Here is a 16,490-nt window from a genome sequence, read left to right on the forward strand (position 1 = left end):
CGAGTGCAGTGAAAAAAAGTAGTTTTATAGAAAAGTCCATGAGTGAAGGGAACGGGGTGGTTCAGGGGAGCTTTCCGGGGTGCTTTCTTTTGCCTTCCTCGCGCGCTCGCCCGCTCCGCCCCGCCCCGCCCGGCGGTCCTGGAGCCCCTACCCTGCGTCCTGCGCTGGTGCAGCCTCAGGAAGGCAGGACTGGTTCCTGCCGCGGCCCCCGGGACAGTGGTCCCCCAGGGCCGGCTGACCATTTGCAGCCCCTGAACTCGAGCTGATTCTGCGATTCAGCTCGAGTTCAGGGATGGAGAAGAAAGGCAAACTTGCCAGCCCTCTTGATTAACCTCGCATTAGTGAGCCTCCTTAGGGACTCACCAAGCCGAGCTCTCTGGGAGGCGTTCACACTCACATGCCCTGGCTGTTCCCAGGCAGCAGCAGAGCCTTCACCGATGTGCCCCTTTATTGTTTTCTGGGACCACATCTATAGAGACTCTTGTAGACGCTGACAGCATTTAATACGTTAAACATTCAATGCGTGGATATTTACAAAGAGAAAGGATGTAAAGGTGTGTTTCCTGCTTTAGCAGGAATTGAAGTACGTACTGTTTTTCATGAACCGAAAATCGCTGGTCATAAGGACTGTGGAAGCCCAAGGAGGATTTTCCTGGAGTGTTTCTGGATAGATTCGTGTCTTAAAGTGAGATCTAATCCCAGCCTTTATGAATTGGATATTTGCTAATGACCATGATCTTCTAGGTGTCATCCTAGAGCCGTAGGACAGACAAGTGACCGCTGACATTGCCTTTTCCCTGGCAGAAAAAGTCTCCAGTCTATTGGGAGCTGTGTGGCAACTGCTGTGGACCTGCTGTGGTAGTAGTAAGCTCATTGGATCAGGATTTGCCCATGTGACCTTGGGCAAATCATCTCTGAGCTTGAATCTCCTCATTTGCAAAGAGAGGACAGGGGAGAAGATAGAGCTTGATCTTTTTTCCTTGAGAATCTGCTTTGCTTTGCTTTTCTCTTTCCTTTCTTTTCTTTTCTTTCTTTCTTTCTTTCTTTCTTTCTTTCTTTCTTTCTTTCTTTCTTTCTTTCTTTCTCTCTCTCTTTCTTTCTCTCTTTCTCTCTTTCTTTCTCTCTTTCTCTCTTTCTCCCTTCCCCCTTTCCTCCCTTCCTCCTTTCTTCCCCTCCCTCCCTCCCTCCTTCCTTCCTTCCTTCCTTTCTTTCTCTTTCTTTCTTTCTTTCTTTCTTTCTTTTCTTTTCTTTTCTTTCTTTTTCTTTTTTTTCCTTCCTTCCTTCTTTCCTTCCTTCCTTCCTTCCTTCCTCCCTTCCTTCCTTCCTTCCTTCCCTTTCCTTTCTTTTCTTTTCTTTTCTTTTCTTTCTTTCGACAGGGTCCTGCTGTATCACCCAGGCTGGAGTGCAGTAGTGCAATCATAGCTCCCTGCAGCCCCAGACTTCTGGGCTCAAGTGATATTCCCAACTTGTCTTCCCAAAGTGTTGGGAATACAGGTGTGAGCCACTGCGCTAGGATTGCTTTTCATTTTTGGAAACTTTGAGATCACTTCGAGTGCAGTGAAAAAAAGTAGTTTTATAGAAAAGTCCATGAGTGGAGGGAACGGGGTGGTTCAGGGGAGCTTTCCGGGGTGCTTTCTTTTGCCTATGTAGGAAACCTAGAAATGTGGAAGTAGGGGTTGTGAGGGGGCGCTGTGGGGCCATGGCCTGGTGCAGATCCACCACGTGAGGCCTTCTGCTAGCTGTTTGTCTCTGACTCCATGATCTCTTCAGCCTCTTCCCATTCTGGATTCTGCTCATGGTGGGCGACTGGATGGGTGTATTGCATGTGGCCGCTCATCTCAGGTTGCTGGTCAAAGCTTCCTGTTTATATTTAGACCATGTAAGAAGAGTAAGAACCCTTTTATTGCCCCTGACCCATATTCATATTTAATGTTGCTTGTGTTAGTCGGCTCCTCATTGGTTCTCTTTTTGGAAGCAAGCAGAGACTCAGAGAGTCCAGAGGAAGCTCAGAGGGCTGGAGCTTTAGTTCCGGTCGACTGAGGTGCTTGTTCTTAATTCTTCCGTGACACCATGTCTGTCTCAGTCACTGCATTTTTAACATACTTTTGAAAACATCTTTCTTGGCCAGACGCGGTGGCTCACGCCTGTAATCCCAGCACTTTGGGAGGCCGAGGTGGGCAGATCACCTGAGGTCAGGAGTTTGAGACCAGCCTGGCTAACATGGTGAAACCCCGTTTCTACTAAAAATACAAAAAATTAGCCGGGTGTGGTGGCGTGCGCCTGTAATCCCAGTTACTCGGGAGGCTGAGGCAGGAGAATCACTTGAACCCGGGAGGTGGAGGTTGCAGTGAGCCGAGATCGTGCCATTGCACTCCAGCCTGGATGATAAGACCAAAACTCCATCTCAAAAAAAAAAAAAAGAAAAGAAAGAAAGAAAAGGAGACATCTTTGTCTTCCACTAGAGGTGAAATTTCAAGGACAAAGAAATTTCTTAAGGGCAGAGTCCTGTTCTGTGAAGCCCATCCCTAGCCCAAAATCCTGCCTGCAGTTGGTGCCTAGCGAGAATTTGTGGAATGGAGCAAGCGCAGGACTCCTGTTCACTGGCTGCTCTCACTCCTTGTTATAGTTGGGGACCCCAGAGGCTACACTTACTCATCACTGGTGTGATGAGTCCCCTCTTCTTAGGAAGGAAACTAGAACCAAGACCAAAATTACAAAGCATCACGTGTTAGTAAGGTTGTGGGTCTGTGCCAAAATGTGCACTGTGTTTGATTTTGAACAGTGGGAATATGAGTGGTTGTGATTGTCTTCTTGATGCTTTTCTGCATTTTTCAGCTACCCCTCAACAGAAATTGAGGAGGATTATTATTGTCCCAGGAAAGGCTGTCCCTTTATTCGTGTATAAATTACCAATATGATATATGATGTATATATTAAATAACAGCTTGACTGAGAAATTATTCACACACCGTAAAATTCACCCATTAAAAGTGTACACCTCTGTGGTTTTAGTATATTCACATAGAATATCATATTGATAAGAGTACTTATTGAGTATTTACTGTATGCCAGGCACTGGGCCGAGCCTTCTAATAATCAGTTGAAACAAGTGCTGTTTTGTTCATTTGCTTGATGAGGAACAGAGGCTCTGTGATGTTAAGTAGCTTGCTGCAAATCACCCAACTGGTAAATGGAGAAGCAAGGGTTTGAATCCAGGTCTGTCAGAAGCCCAGACATTTTCTTTTTTTTCTTTTTTTTTAAGTGACAGGGTCTTGCTCTTTCGCCCAGGCTGGAGTGCAGTAGCATGATAATGGCTCACTGTAATCTTGAACTCCTGGGCTCAAGCGGTCCTCCCCTCTCAGCCTCTTGAGTAGCTGGGACTACAAGTGTGCACTACCACGCACAGCTAATTAAAAAAAAAAATTATTATTTTTTTTAAAGAGGGGTTCTCACTATGTTACACAGGCTGGTCTCAAACTCCTGGCCCCAAGTAATCCTTCGGCCTTGGCCTCCCAAAGCACTAGGCTTGCAGGTATGAGCCACTGTGCCCAGCTCTGCATTTTCACTCTTAATATTTGACCCAGCAGTTCAGCAGTTAAATAGCAGAGGTGATTTTTAGAAGGAAGATGAAAACAAGACAGGTTACCACGTGGTCCACCCTAGGTGTATGTCTAATTCCATCCCTAGGTATATATCTAAGAGAATTGGAAATGTGTGCCTGCACAAGAGCCAATACCTGAATGCTCACAGCAGCATTTTCAAACATCCCCCAAGTGGAGACAACCCAATTGTTCATCAACTGATAAATAAATAAAAAGTGGTCTATCCATACAATGGAATATTATTTGGCAATGAAAAGGAATGAAGTTTTTGAGTTAGATAGAGGTCATGGCTGTGTAATATTGTGAATGTGCTAAATGCTACTGAAGTAATCATTTTAAAATGATTAATTTTGTGTTATGTGAATTTCACCTCAGTTGAAAAAAAAGAATGAAGTTCTGATATTTGTTGTAATAGCTGTGAATCTTGAAAACATTATGCTAAGTCAGAGAAGCCACATACAAAAGATCACATACTGTATGATTCCATTTCTATGAACCATCCAGAAGCGACAAATACATAGAGACAGAAAGCAGATTAGCAGTTCCCAGGGGCTGAGAGAAGGGTAGAATAGGGAGGAACTGCTGACAGAGATGGGGCTTTTCAGGGGGTGATGAAAATGTTCTGGAATTAGCTAGAGGCCACTATGTGAATATACTAAAACCATAGAGGTGTACACTTTTAATGGGTGAATTTTATGGTGTGTGAATAATATCTCAATCAAGCTGTTATTTAATATATACAAAAGTAGTATAATAAACAAATAAAATTCTTCTACTTGGAGACTTTCCAGCCTACTGTTACCTAAATCTAATAGTGAGGTAATAAATAATAATAATCAGAAGTTCCTATTTTCTGAGTGTCTGCTATGTGCCAGGCACTGTTCTAAGCATGTAGCATTTTTGCATGTAAAGTCAGCTGTGGACTAGAAAGCAAGGAGTCTGGCTTCAGATCCCACATGGTCACTCCACTGTACTGCTTTACGTATAAAGACAGATACATCAAAGAGATGAGAGTGGGAGGTAGAGGCTGAGAACAAGAAATCAGGAGTTAGGCTGTCTGGGTTGGAATGCTAGCTCTGCCACTTACCAATTGTACACTCTTGGGTGAGCTACTTGACTAGAGCCCTAGTTTCCTTATCTCCAATGTGGAGATGATAGTAAATCTGCCCTCGTAGGGTTCTCACATAGGGTTCCCTCATAGCGTTTATAGATGAATTATTGCAGACTCTGAGAACAGTATCTGGCACGTAACTAGCACCCAATACATGTTATCTTTATTACTATTATAGGGTTACTAAATAGAGACTGAAAGAGCATAAATTCAAGTTGCAAACTCTCATTTAGTGAGCATTTCAGGTTGAGCTAGCATCTCATTTGCTCACAGAATTGTGGAGCCGGAAGGGACATTGAAAGACCATCTGCTCTCGCAAGGGAATGTCTAATCCAAGGCTGGCTTCCTCTTCATTTATGAGGGGGTGTGTGTGTGTGTGTGTGTGTACCTGTGTGCACACCTCCTAAGAAGGATATGCTGTCTCTGGCAGGAAAACAGCAATTCAGGAAAGCACTCAGAAAGGACCAACTGTGACTCCCAGCCAAGAGACCTCCAAAAATCATAGATGCTCTGGATTGACAGGGACCTCACAGGGGATCCAGGCCAGCGTCTCTGTCCCTCTGCTTCCCCCCAGCATTTGGTGGTTTCCACTGGTGTCTTCTCCTCTCCTCTACACCCCTTCACAGGGCCTTGTCCTCCTGTTGAACTAAGTCTGACACCTGTGGGAGCCCAGCCTTTCTAGAGGCAAGAACACAAGACCAGCCATCGGGGCTGCCCTTGCCAAGGCTTTGCTTTGTGTCTCTTGAATCTCTTTTCCTGAGTTTCTTTTCAGCCTTGGAAATTGAGACCCTTGGACATTGTCTTATCTCCTTTGAAGGCTATACCACGGGGCTGGGTTATCAGAAACTTGCTACTATAATAAAGGCTTTTTGGTACTTTCAGTTATAAACACCCCTGTGGGTCATGTTATGGCAAAGCGTCAGAGTGTACCTGTCCCAGGCCTGGCTTCCAGAGAGGTGGTTAAGATAAATGAGGAAGCAGTGCCTAGAGTTGTAGTACATAGTTCATGTCATTATATTTTATAGTCTTTTCTTGCATTACATAACTTTACAAGGAATTAATTTCCTGTTCATTTCAATGCAGTTCAAAAAAATCAAAATATTTGTTTTGGCTGTTAGTCTCTTAGAGTTGTGCAGCTCAAGGCAGTATCTCTGTAGTTCAACCCTTCATGACACAGATAAGGAACAGGAGGCCCAGCGATCCGGGGAATTGCCTAGGGTGATACAGCTTTTGGTAGGAAAGAAAATCAGTACCCTAAAGTTCTAGACTTTGATTTCTTGCCTTTTCAATTTGAAACTCATTTTTATTGTCATTGCTGTTATTGAACACTAAATAGGCTGCTGTCAACAGCTCAGTGAGACAGGAGATTGTGAGCAGCACTTTGTAGTCAGATAGACCAGGGGTCGGAACCTGGCTTTATCATTTACTAGCTTTGGAGCCCTTAATTCAGTCTTATCTGTAAAGTGGTGTTAACACCTTCCTCTCAGGGTGGCTGTGGGAATTAGAAATAGTGTCTGTCATATCCCAGGCCTAGTGCTGGGTGCTGAGTAGGGCTTTGATAAATCAACCTTTATTATTATTGAAACTGAAATCTTACATACCCAGATAAGGCTCCTAGCTGAGGGATCTCAAATTTAGACAGACATGAAAGAATTTGGGGTGCTAACCCCTCAGTAATCACTGGATTTTCAGGCAGTGAGATGTGTAGCTCTCTCCATGTCCTCAGCCAAACTTCCAGAGAATCTAAAGGCCTTGGGGAGAGAAAATAGCTCCCTGTCAGAGGTATTGAGCCTGAATCTTTCTTTTTTTAAATTAAATTTTTTGTAGAGATGGAGTCTTAGTATGTTATGCAGGCTGGTCTTGAACTCCTGAGCTCAAGCAGTGCTCCCACCTGGGCCTCCCAAAGTGTTAGGATTACAGGCATGAGCCTCTGCACCAGGCCCTTAATCTTGATGTAGAAGGAAGCAAGGAGTGGAGAGTCCGGTTTGTTATACTATATTCTGTTAGTTACACCTAAATAGAACAGTTCAGAGGCTGGGCATGTTTGAGCTCTTAAAAGTATAGAGGGTCCTCAGCCTGCTTCTTAGCTAGCTGGCCAGTACCCCTCCCAGTGTGATGTCCCATTGATCTACTGGCCTCTGTCTAACACCTTTGCTTTCCACACTCCACCCTGTGCACTCAGAAGTTCTTGTTGCCCCTCTAGGATATTGCCCAGAGCAGGATGCATTGGTCCCAGCTAATGGGCTCCCTTATAAGGGGCTTCCACTTCTGACTCCTGCATAGACCTTGGGCAAGTCACTTAACTTTTCTGAGACTCTCATTCTTTTCCCACAAGATAGAGAAGAGAATAGTACGTATTGAGCAGGACCAAACAGGCACATGGAAGGGGTTTGAAAGCAAGTGTAATTATAATTTTATCATCGTTAATTTATTTAAAATGTGTTACCTAGGCTGGGGCCAGTAGCTCATGTCTATAATCCCAACACTTTGGGAGGCCAAGGCAGGAGGATCTCTTGAGGCCAGGAGTTTGAGACCAGCTTGGACAACATAGTGAGACACTGTCTCTACAAAAAATAAAAGATAAATAAATAAAAAGAAATTAGCAAGGTGCGGTGGCACACACCTGTAGTCCTAGCTACTCAGGAGGCTGAGACAGGAGGATTGCTTTGAGCCCAGGAGTTCAAGGCTGCAGTGAGCTGTGATTATGCCACTGTACTCCAGCCTGGTAGACAGAGTAAAACCTTATCTCTTAAAAATAAAGTAAAATGTGTTACTCTTCTTAGGGCATTTCAGAAGTGAGTTTATCTGTGGAAACGCTCTTGTGTGGCAGGGAGATAAATTTTGGGTCGTGTGGCAATTCGTTATTCTTTAAATCACACAACTCAGCCAGCCACTTTTAGCACTCATGCTTTAGAGCTGGTCATGGTTGATGAGAAAGCACTGAATTTCCACCCTTTTTGTACATAGCTTTCACTTTGGAAATGTAGATCTTATTGAGATGTTTACTAGGCATTGCTGTCGTACCACTATTTTTCAAGTCTGCTTTTCACTTACTTTTGTCATGCATGTCTCTGGAAAAAAGGAAAATAACTAAAAACATTATTGATGATAGCTTCCCAAATTGACAGTACATCATCTGACATTTTAATGGGGACCAATTTTGTCCATGACCTCAGGACTCTGCTTCTCAGATAGTGTTGATATGATCCTGGACTCTCAAAAATTTATAGACCAGTCCAGAGGGCCTGTAAATAGCTTCTGACAGAGAACTAAATTTTCTGGAACTGAGCTGCGTAGGCACAAACTCACTGTGATAAATCAAGACTATGCCATTGCTCTGAGATGTGTCCAGTGGCACATGGAATAAATGCCATAGCATTTGGGAGAGGGAAAGGAACAATACTTAATTAATTTAATACCTCAAAGGACCTCCTGCCCAAGAATGGACTTGTTGCTAGGAATCAATTTGCCAGCTCAGACTTTGGGTGTCCACATACCTGCCTAATTAGAACATGACCCCACAGGAAACACTAGTTTCTCCTTACTGTGGAGGATTAAGTTGTGTAGCTGGTTTGAGTCTTCTTACTGACCATACATGACTATGGATTGCTGCCCTAGATGATTGGTTTTCAAGTATTTTAGAACACAATAAAATATAGATCATAGTAAAATTTTGTTGAACTGGATTTGGCCTTTCTTTGATTCACTGGGCTTGGCAGGTCTCTGAGAGCCTTGGTCATTTTCATGAGCATTAGTGGTCAGAGTCCAGCCTGAAGCAGTACAAAATGTCTAAAAGTACACTCGATTTTTCCTGACCCTTTGACATACTCTGGGGAATTAGTTTTTTAAATATTAAATCCCTGATGTCAAGTTGCACAATATTCTTGCTTTTCATATAAGCAGAAGGTAGACTATGAAACAATCTATCTCTTTTTGTTGCTTTTGGTGGTTTTAATTTTGCACAAGTGAGCACTTAAAGCATATTTGGGAAGCTAATGCTTCCAAATTTGCGATTTGCTTTTGAGTAGCTTTGGAACTATTCTGGCAAATGGTGAATTTGTTCCTTTTATTGATACTCTCTTCCAATGAAAATGTCAAGAGGTTATAACAGTTCACACTAGAGAGAGGCTACTTATTGATTATTTTCAATTGCATAAACAACATTGGTGCTAACTGGAAAGAGAATGAACATTGAGCACCTAGGCTGGAGGGCCATTGAAAGTTATTAGAACCATATTCCTTATTTCAGAAAGTTCAGTAGAGATGTGGATGATAAAAATAGACCTACATCAAATTTCTAGAGATGAAAACTACCATGTTTGATATGAAAAGTACACTGGATGTGATTAATGGCAGATTAGACATTACAAAGGAAAAGATTAGTGAACTTGAAGACATAGCAATAGAAATTATCCAAAATGAAAGAAAGAAAAATTATTATTATTGGCCGGGCACGGTGGCTTACGCCGTAATCCCAGTACTTTGGGAGGCTGAGGCAGGTGGATTGCCTGAGGTCAGGAGTTTGAGACCAGCCTGACGAACATGGAGAAACTCCGTCTCCACTAAAAATACAAAATTAGCCAGGCGTGGTGGTGCATGCCTGTAATCCCAGCTACTCGGGAGGTTGAAGCAGGAGAATCGCTTGAACCCATTGCACTCCAGCCTGGGCAACAAGAGTGAAACTCCATCTCACAAAAAAAAAATTATTATTTTTTAAGTGGAAACACCATAAGTGATCTGTAGGACAACTTTACATGGCCTAATATGTACGTAAAGTCCCTTAAGGAAGGAAGAGGGTGACATAAACATTTTTGAAGAAAAAAATGACTGGATGTTTTTCAAACTTTATGGAAACTATAAACCATCAGTTCCAGGAAGCTCAACAAAGCCCAAGCACTTCATAATCTAAATTGCTCATAACCAGTGATAAAGATAAAATCTTAAAAGCAGCCAGAAAAAAAGATATATTATATACAAATGAACAAACATAAGGGTGATAGCAGAATTACTGTCAGAAACCATGCAAGTGAGAATACAATGGAGCAGCACCTTTGAGAGTAATGGAGGGGAAAAAAGCAAACTTAACCCTGAATTCCATACTCTGTGAAATCTCTCTCTAAAATTAGAGCTAAATTAAGCATTTTCAAGGCAGAGAGTAGCTGAAAGAAATCAGCGGGAGCAGAACTACCCCACAAGAAATGTTGATACCAGGAGGAAATATGAATTTACACAAAAGAACAAAGACAGCTGGAAATTATAATTTGGTGAATATACAAGAATTTTTCCGTATGATCTAAATGTTTAAATAAATTGACTAAACAAAAATAATAACCACATAGGGTAAGGTTTTTAACCTGTGTAAAAATAAAATGTACATAAGATAATAAAGGCTGGGAGGGGAGAAATGGAAGTATGCAATTGTAAAGGTCTTATACTATATGTGAAGTAGTATAATATCATTTAAAGTAGGGGCTGGGCATGGTGGCTCAAGCCTGTAATCCCAGCACTTTGGGAAGCCGACATAGGTGGATTACTTGAGGAAAGGAGTTCGAGACCAGACTGGCCAACATTGTAAAACCCCGTCTCTACTAAAAAAAGAAAAAACATTAGCTGGGTGTGATTTTGTGCACCTGTAGTCCCAGCTACTGGGAGGCTGAGTCACGAGAATCGCTTGACCCCAGGAGGTGGAGGTTGCAGTGAGCCAAGATCGCGCCACTATACTCCAGCCTGGGCGACAGAGTGAAACTCCATCCCAAACAAAACAAAACAAAGTAGACTATGCCAAATTAAACCCTGAAGCAATCACTGACGTAGAAAATAACAATTTTAGTGAAAAGCCAATAAATAAAATAAAATGTAAAAGTTCTCAAATAGATGACAGATAAAAGGAGAAAAAGGAAAAATAGAACAGATGGGACAAATGAAAAACAAATAGCAAAGTGGTTGATTTAAACCTATCTGTTGAAAAAATTACATTAAATATAAATGATTTAAATAACCTATTTAAAAGGTAGAGATTGTCAGATTGGAAAATAAACAAAACTCAACTCTGTTGGCTACAAGAAATACACTTGAAATACCAAGACACAATAGATTAAAAGTAAAGGGATGAAAAAATTTACCATGCTAACACTAATCAAATGAAGGCTATAGTATCTATATTAATATCAGACAAAGCAGGTTTTAGAGCAAAGATGTCAGTCCATCAAAATAATATAACAATTCCAAAGGTTTATGATCTTAATAACAGAGCTCTAAAATACGTGAAACAAAAACTGATAGAACTTCAAGGAGAAATAGGCAAATGCACAGTTATGCTTGGGGATTGCAATATCCATGTTTCAATAAATGATAAAGCAAGTGGACAGATGATTGGTAAGGATATAGATGCCTTGGGACAACACAATATACCAACTTGACCTAATCGACATTTATATGACATTCCACCCAACAACAACAGAGTCACATTCTTTTCAAATGTAACATTTACCAAGATTGACCGTATGCAGGGCCAGAAACAAGTTTTAACAAAATTAGGAGACTTCGAGTGTGTTCTCTGGACTGTATCAGAGGTCCTCAAGACTACCATCAGGCATTGATGTATTGGAAAGACTCTCATAGCTTAGAAAAGCTGTTATACTCATGGTTACAGTTTATTACAGCAAATGGATACAGATTAAAATCAGTAAAAGCAAAAAGGCACATAGGGCAGAATTCAGGAGAGACCAGGCTCAAGCTTCCGGTTTTCTTCTCCCATTGGAGTCCTATGGACAGTGCTTAATTCTCCCTGCAGTGAAGTGTGACAGCACTTTTGAAATATTGCCAATCAAGGAAGATCACCTGAGCTGCCTTGGTGCCCAGGGATTTTATTAGGGGTCAGTCATATAGGCATGGAGCACCCATGTTACTGACCTTAGTCAGTCTCCAGCCTCTCCAGAGATCAGACTGATACAGCATGGCCGTAGTCCTCTGCCTTAAATGACATTGTTAGCATAAACTATCTGGTATGGCTTAAGGCCCCAAATAAACAAAGACACTTGTCAGGTAGGATATTCCGAGGGCTTAGAGTTTTTCTCCCAGGAACTGGTAAGGGCCAGTCCTCCCTTTGGAATGTACAGGGTTTAAACATCCAAAGCTCTAAGTCAGCCCTTTACTGCACAGATCATGATGGAATTAACTTGGAAATCAGTAAAAGAAAGATCTTGGAAAACTCCCAAATATTTGGAAACTAAATAACACACTTCTAAAGAAGAAAACAAAAGTTAAATTAGAAAATATTGTGAACTGAATATCAAAATTTGTAGGATGCTGCTAAAGCAGTCCTTACAGAGAAATTGCGGACACTAAATACCTGTATTAGGAAAGAAAAAAAGGTCCAAAATTAATAATTTCCACCTCAAGAAACTAGAACAGGAAGTGCAAATAAAGCCCAATGTATTCAGGAGAAAGGACATAATAAAGATCAGAGTGGAAATAAATGAAATCGAAAACAGAAGGCTAGAGAAAAATCAATGAAACCAAAGTCAATGAAATCAAGAAATCTTTACTGAGAATTTCAGTAAAATCGGCAAACCTCTGATATCAGGAAGAAAAGATAGAAATTGCCAATATCAGGAATGAGGGAGGTGCCATCTACTAGAGATTCTATAGGTACTAAAGGATTATGGAATATTATGGACAGCTCTCTACCAATAAATTTGACAACTCAAAAGAAATGGACAAACTATTTGGAAGATATAAACTACTAAAGCTCATTCAAGAAGAAAGAGATAATCTGAATGACCCTATATCAAAGAAACAGAATTTGTAATTGAAAAGCTGCCCATAAAGAAAACTCCAGGTCCAGATGGCTTTACTGGCGAATTCTATCAAACATTTAAATACAAAATAATATCAATTCTACACAAACACTCTCAGAAAATCAAAGGAGAGGGGATATTTCTCAAGTCCTTTTGTGAGGTTAGTATTTACCTGATATCAAAACCAGGTACGGAGGCATTTCAAGGAAACTTTAGGCAAATAGTCCTCAGAAACATAAATGACAAAATTTGAGGCCAGGCACGGTGGCTCACACCTGTAATCCCAGCACTCTGGGAGGCTGAATCGGGCAGATCACCTGAGGTCAGGAGTTCGACACCAGACTGGCCAACATGGTGAAACCCCATCTCTACTAAAAATTAAAAAAAAAAAAAAATTAGCCAGGCATAGTGGAATGCACCCGTAGTCCCAGCTACTCGGGAGGCTGAGACAGGAGAATCGCTTGAACTCAGGAGGTGGAGGTTGCAGTGAGCTTAGGTTGCACCACTGCACTCCAGCCTGGGTGACAGAGTGAGACTACATCTCCAAAAAAGAAAAAAAAACTGAAGGCAAATTTTAACAAATCAAATACAAAAATATAAAAATGGATAATTCATCTGGCCAAGTGGTGTTTTTGCTGCAAAAGGAAGGTTGGTTTAACATTCGACGATCGGTCAATGTAACTTACCACATTTAAAAACTAAAAGTGAAAAAGCTATATGATTATCTCAATGAACATGGAGAAAGGATTTGAGCAAATCCAACATTGATTCTTGATAGAAACTCTCAGCAAAATTGGTGTAGAAGGCACCTTCCTCGACCTGGTAAAGGGTGTCTAAGACAAACTTACAATCTCAAACTTAATGCTTTCTGACTGAATGTTTTCTCCCTAAGATCAGGAATAAGATAGGGATATTTATTCTCACCACTTTTTCTTTCTTCTTCTTTTTTTTTTTTATGAAAGACAGGGTCTCCATCTGTTGCCCAGGCTGGAGTACAGTGGTGCAGTCATGGCTCACTGCAGTCTGGAACTACTGGGCTCAAGCGATCCTCCCACCTCAGCCTCCCAAGTAGCTGGGATCGCAGGTGTGCGCCACCACGGCTGGCAGTTGCTGTCGCCGCTTCTATTCAGCATAGTACTGGAGATTCCTGCCAGTGCAATAAGGCAATCAATAGAAATAAAAAGCATCCAGATTGAAAAGGAGGATGTAAACTGTCTATTTGCAAACAACATGATATTCTACAAACATCTTCTGGCCCTCTAGAGCAATATTTAAAAATGAAGTCTTATGAAAAAAAACTCACTCAGTTTTTGCGTCTGATTTTTTTTAAGGACTTTGTTTGGAGAAGCTGCCTATTTCTTCTTCTACCAGTAATCTCCATGTGGACCGGGAACAGGATGTCATCACCTGTTATGAGAAAGCAGGGGACATTGCACTCCTGTACCTCCAAGAGATAGAAAGGGTAAGTGAGGACCATGTGTTTGTTCCTGATAACTTTTTCCCCCGAATCAGATAGGGGACAGCTGTGATTAATCTCTAGGAAGCTTTCAACTTGTCTGTCTCTCTGTGCAAAGCTTCACTTGTACTCCTTAAAGCCAAGGAGAGGATGGTAGTGATTGCTTTCCTTATGAAAAATAGATGGTTGGGCCGGCGTGGTGGCTTACGCCTGTAATCCTAGCACTTTGGGAGGCTGAGGCGGGTGGGTCATCTGAGGTCAGGAGTTCAAGACCAGCCTGGCCAACAGGGTGAAACCCTGTCTCTACTTAAAATACAAAAATTAGCTAGGTGTGGTGGCGGGCATGTATAATCTCAGCTACTTAGGAGGCTGAGGCAGGAGAATTGCTTGAACCCAGGAGTTGGAGGTTGCAGTGAGCCAAGATTGCACCACTTCACTCTAGCCTGGGCAAAAGAGCTAAACTCAATCTTACAAAAAGAAAGGAAGAGAGAGAGAGAAAGAGGGAGAGAGAGAGAGAGAGAGAGGGAGGGGGGGAGGGAGGGAGAGAGAGAGAGAGAAAGAAAGAAAACTAAATGGTTCAGTGTTTGCGAAGCATTTTAGCATCCTCTGAGCAGAAATGACAGTGTGCATCTGTTCATACCTTCAGCACCTTGAAGCTGGCCAGCCACCCCTGTTTTCCTAATAAAATGGGTTGAGCTTCATTTGTACTTGTATGAACTATGCCAAGATCTGTTCGTCTGGGGTTTGGGAGGCTTTACCTTGACAGATGTGGCTAAGGTCTGCTGGGGATGTGGACCAAAGTGGACTGAGCTGAGTATGTCAAGTATCCCTGGAGACCATTAGGGATGGTCTGCTCTCAGCCGTCAGCGCTTCGCCTGTGGTATGGGTGATGGAAAAGAGCAGCTGACAAGAGGGCCTCTGAGCAGAGAACGAGTGAGCTCGGGGCTCTGAGCTCGCAGCCTCAGACACAGGAGGTTGGAGGCTGGAAGCTGGATGGGGCCAGGGAGGTGGAGGCAACATGCCTGTTTCAGATTCTCATCTTTGGGTTCTGCTCTTTACTAAGTTTCTTCACCTCTTAGCCTCGGTTTTTCCATCCATAAAAAGAACATAATCATAGTTCCTACTTCATGAAGTTTTTGTGAGGATTACATAAGGTCTTGTGAATAAAGGCACTTAGCCCAGATTCGGGAACATATTGGATTCTTGGTAAATGTCACTTATTTTTATTAATAACAATAGCTCCTAGCAGTTGCTGTTGCTGGCAGTGTTTCCTGGCGTTCTCACCAAGGACACTGCTATTGACCCCTTCAGACCCAGAGATGTACCCTACGAGAGTGTTGGAAGTGATTAGAAATCCTGTGAGACTTTGACAATGATTGGAGGTCTTGTTTTCCAGCAATTTTCTGGGCTCCTTGTTTTTATAAGGATTAGAATAGAGAGAGACTGCCAGAGTCTCCCTAGCTTTTGTTACTTTATAAATGAACAGACAGGAAGTAACTTTTTTTCATAAATCGTGTTGTCATGTGTTGGTGCATATGATGTGCATCAGAATTGCCTTTTTAGGAGGCAGGGAGATGAGAGTGAGAATCACAGCAGGAGAGGTGGAGACAGTGATGGGAATAACACTTGACCTGGCCTCAACCAGAATGGATTATAAGCCATGGTTTAAGATATCTGGGAATTCAGGAAGATACATGTCTGTCTTGCCAAAATTATGTTCTATCAGAAGGTTGCTATGAGAAGAGAATTTGTTGTTGTTGTTATTCAGAATTTATGATATGAGCTTTAAAGGAATGATCATCTAGGCTGCTTAAAAAACCCCCATTATTTCCACTGTCTGCCTCCTTGATGGCCCGTGTTTGGCAGTGGAGAAGTCTGCTTATCCCAACTGAGCTGTTCCCGCTGACTACACAGCCCTGACCACTTAGGGCCCTATCTTGCTGCATACTCTCCACTGTTGTCCAGCCCTGTCACTTTGGAGCCGTCTTCTCCTGGCTGGGAGAAAGGAGGCTCATCTGTTACATATGTCTGTAGTGATGTAGGAATTGGTAGATCTGAATACGCTTCTGTTATGTTCACTCACAACGCCCCATTCAGTGCTGGGTTCTTCAGCAGGACCATGAAGGAGACTTGTATAGTTGTAGGATTTAAAAGAAATCCTTTTCTTCGATTTTGGGGAAATGGTGATCATAGGATGTGGATTTTGAGAAGAAACTTGAGGTCTACAAAGGGAGAGCCCAGGCACACACAGAAAGTTAGGCCTAAAACTAGTTTTAGAACACAACTCACATGACACCTAGTTTAGTGCTGGCTCACTTCATTTTCCCAGGCAGCTGCAAACAAAGAAAAGCATGTCATTTCACCACACTCTTACTTAGAGAAAGTGCTCAATAAGGCTGGGTGTGATGGCTCATGCCTGTAATCCCAGCACTTTCAGAGGCTGAGGGAGGAGGATCACCTGAGGCCAGAAGTTTAAGATCAGCCTGGTCAACATAGTGAGACCTTGTCTCTACAAAAAAAGA

The 16,490-nt window shown here is 42.2% G+C and overlaps 1 protein-coding gene across 1 annotated transcript in view; it reads left to right on the top strand.

The window, feature by feature from the left end:
* Positions 1 to 16,490, top strand: part of TTC7B (tetratricopeptide repeat domain 7B) — a 260,809-nt gene that overhangs the window by 29,540 nt on the left and 214,779 nt on the right. Inside the window, exon 3 of the mRNA XM_011991788.1 lies at positions 13,844 to 13,974. Within this exon, the coding sequence (XP_011847178.1) occupies positions 13,844 to 13,974 (131 nt within the window). The remainder of the gene's footprint in view (positions 1 to 13,843; positions 13,975 to 16,490) is intronic.

The sequence above is a fragment of the Mandrillus leucophaeus genome, unplaced genomic scaffold (genome assembly GCF_000951045.1).
Source record: "Mandrillus leucophaeus isolate KB7577 unplaced genomic scaffold, Mleu.le_1.0 Scaffold4, whole genome shotgun sequence".
Classification (NCBI taxonomy): Eukaryota; Metazoa; Chordata; class Mammalia; order Primates; family Cercopithecidae; genus Mandrillus; species Mandrillus leucophaeus.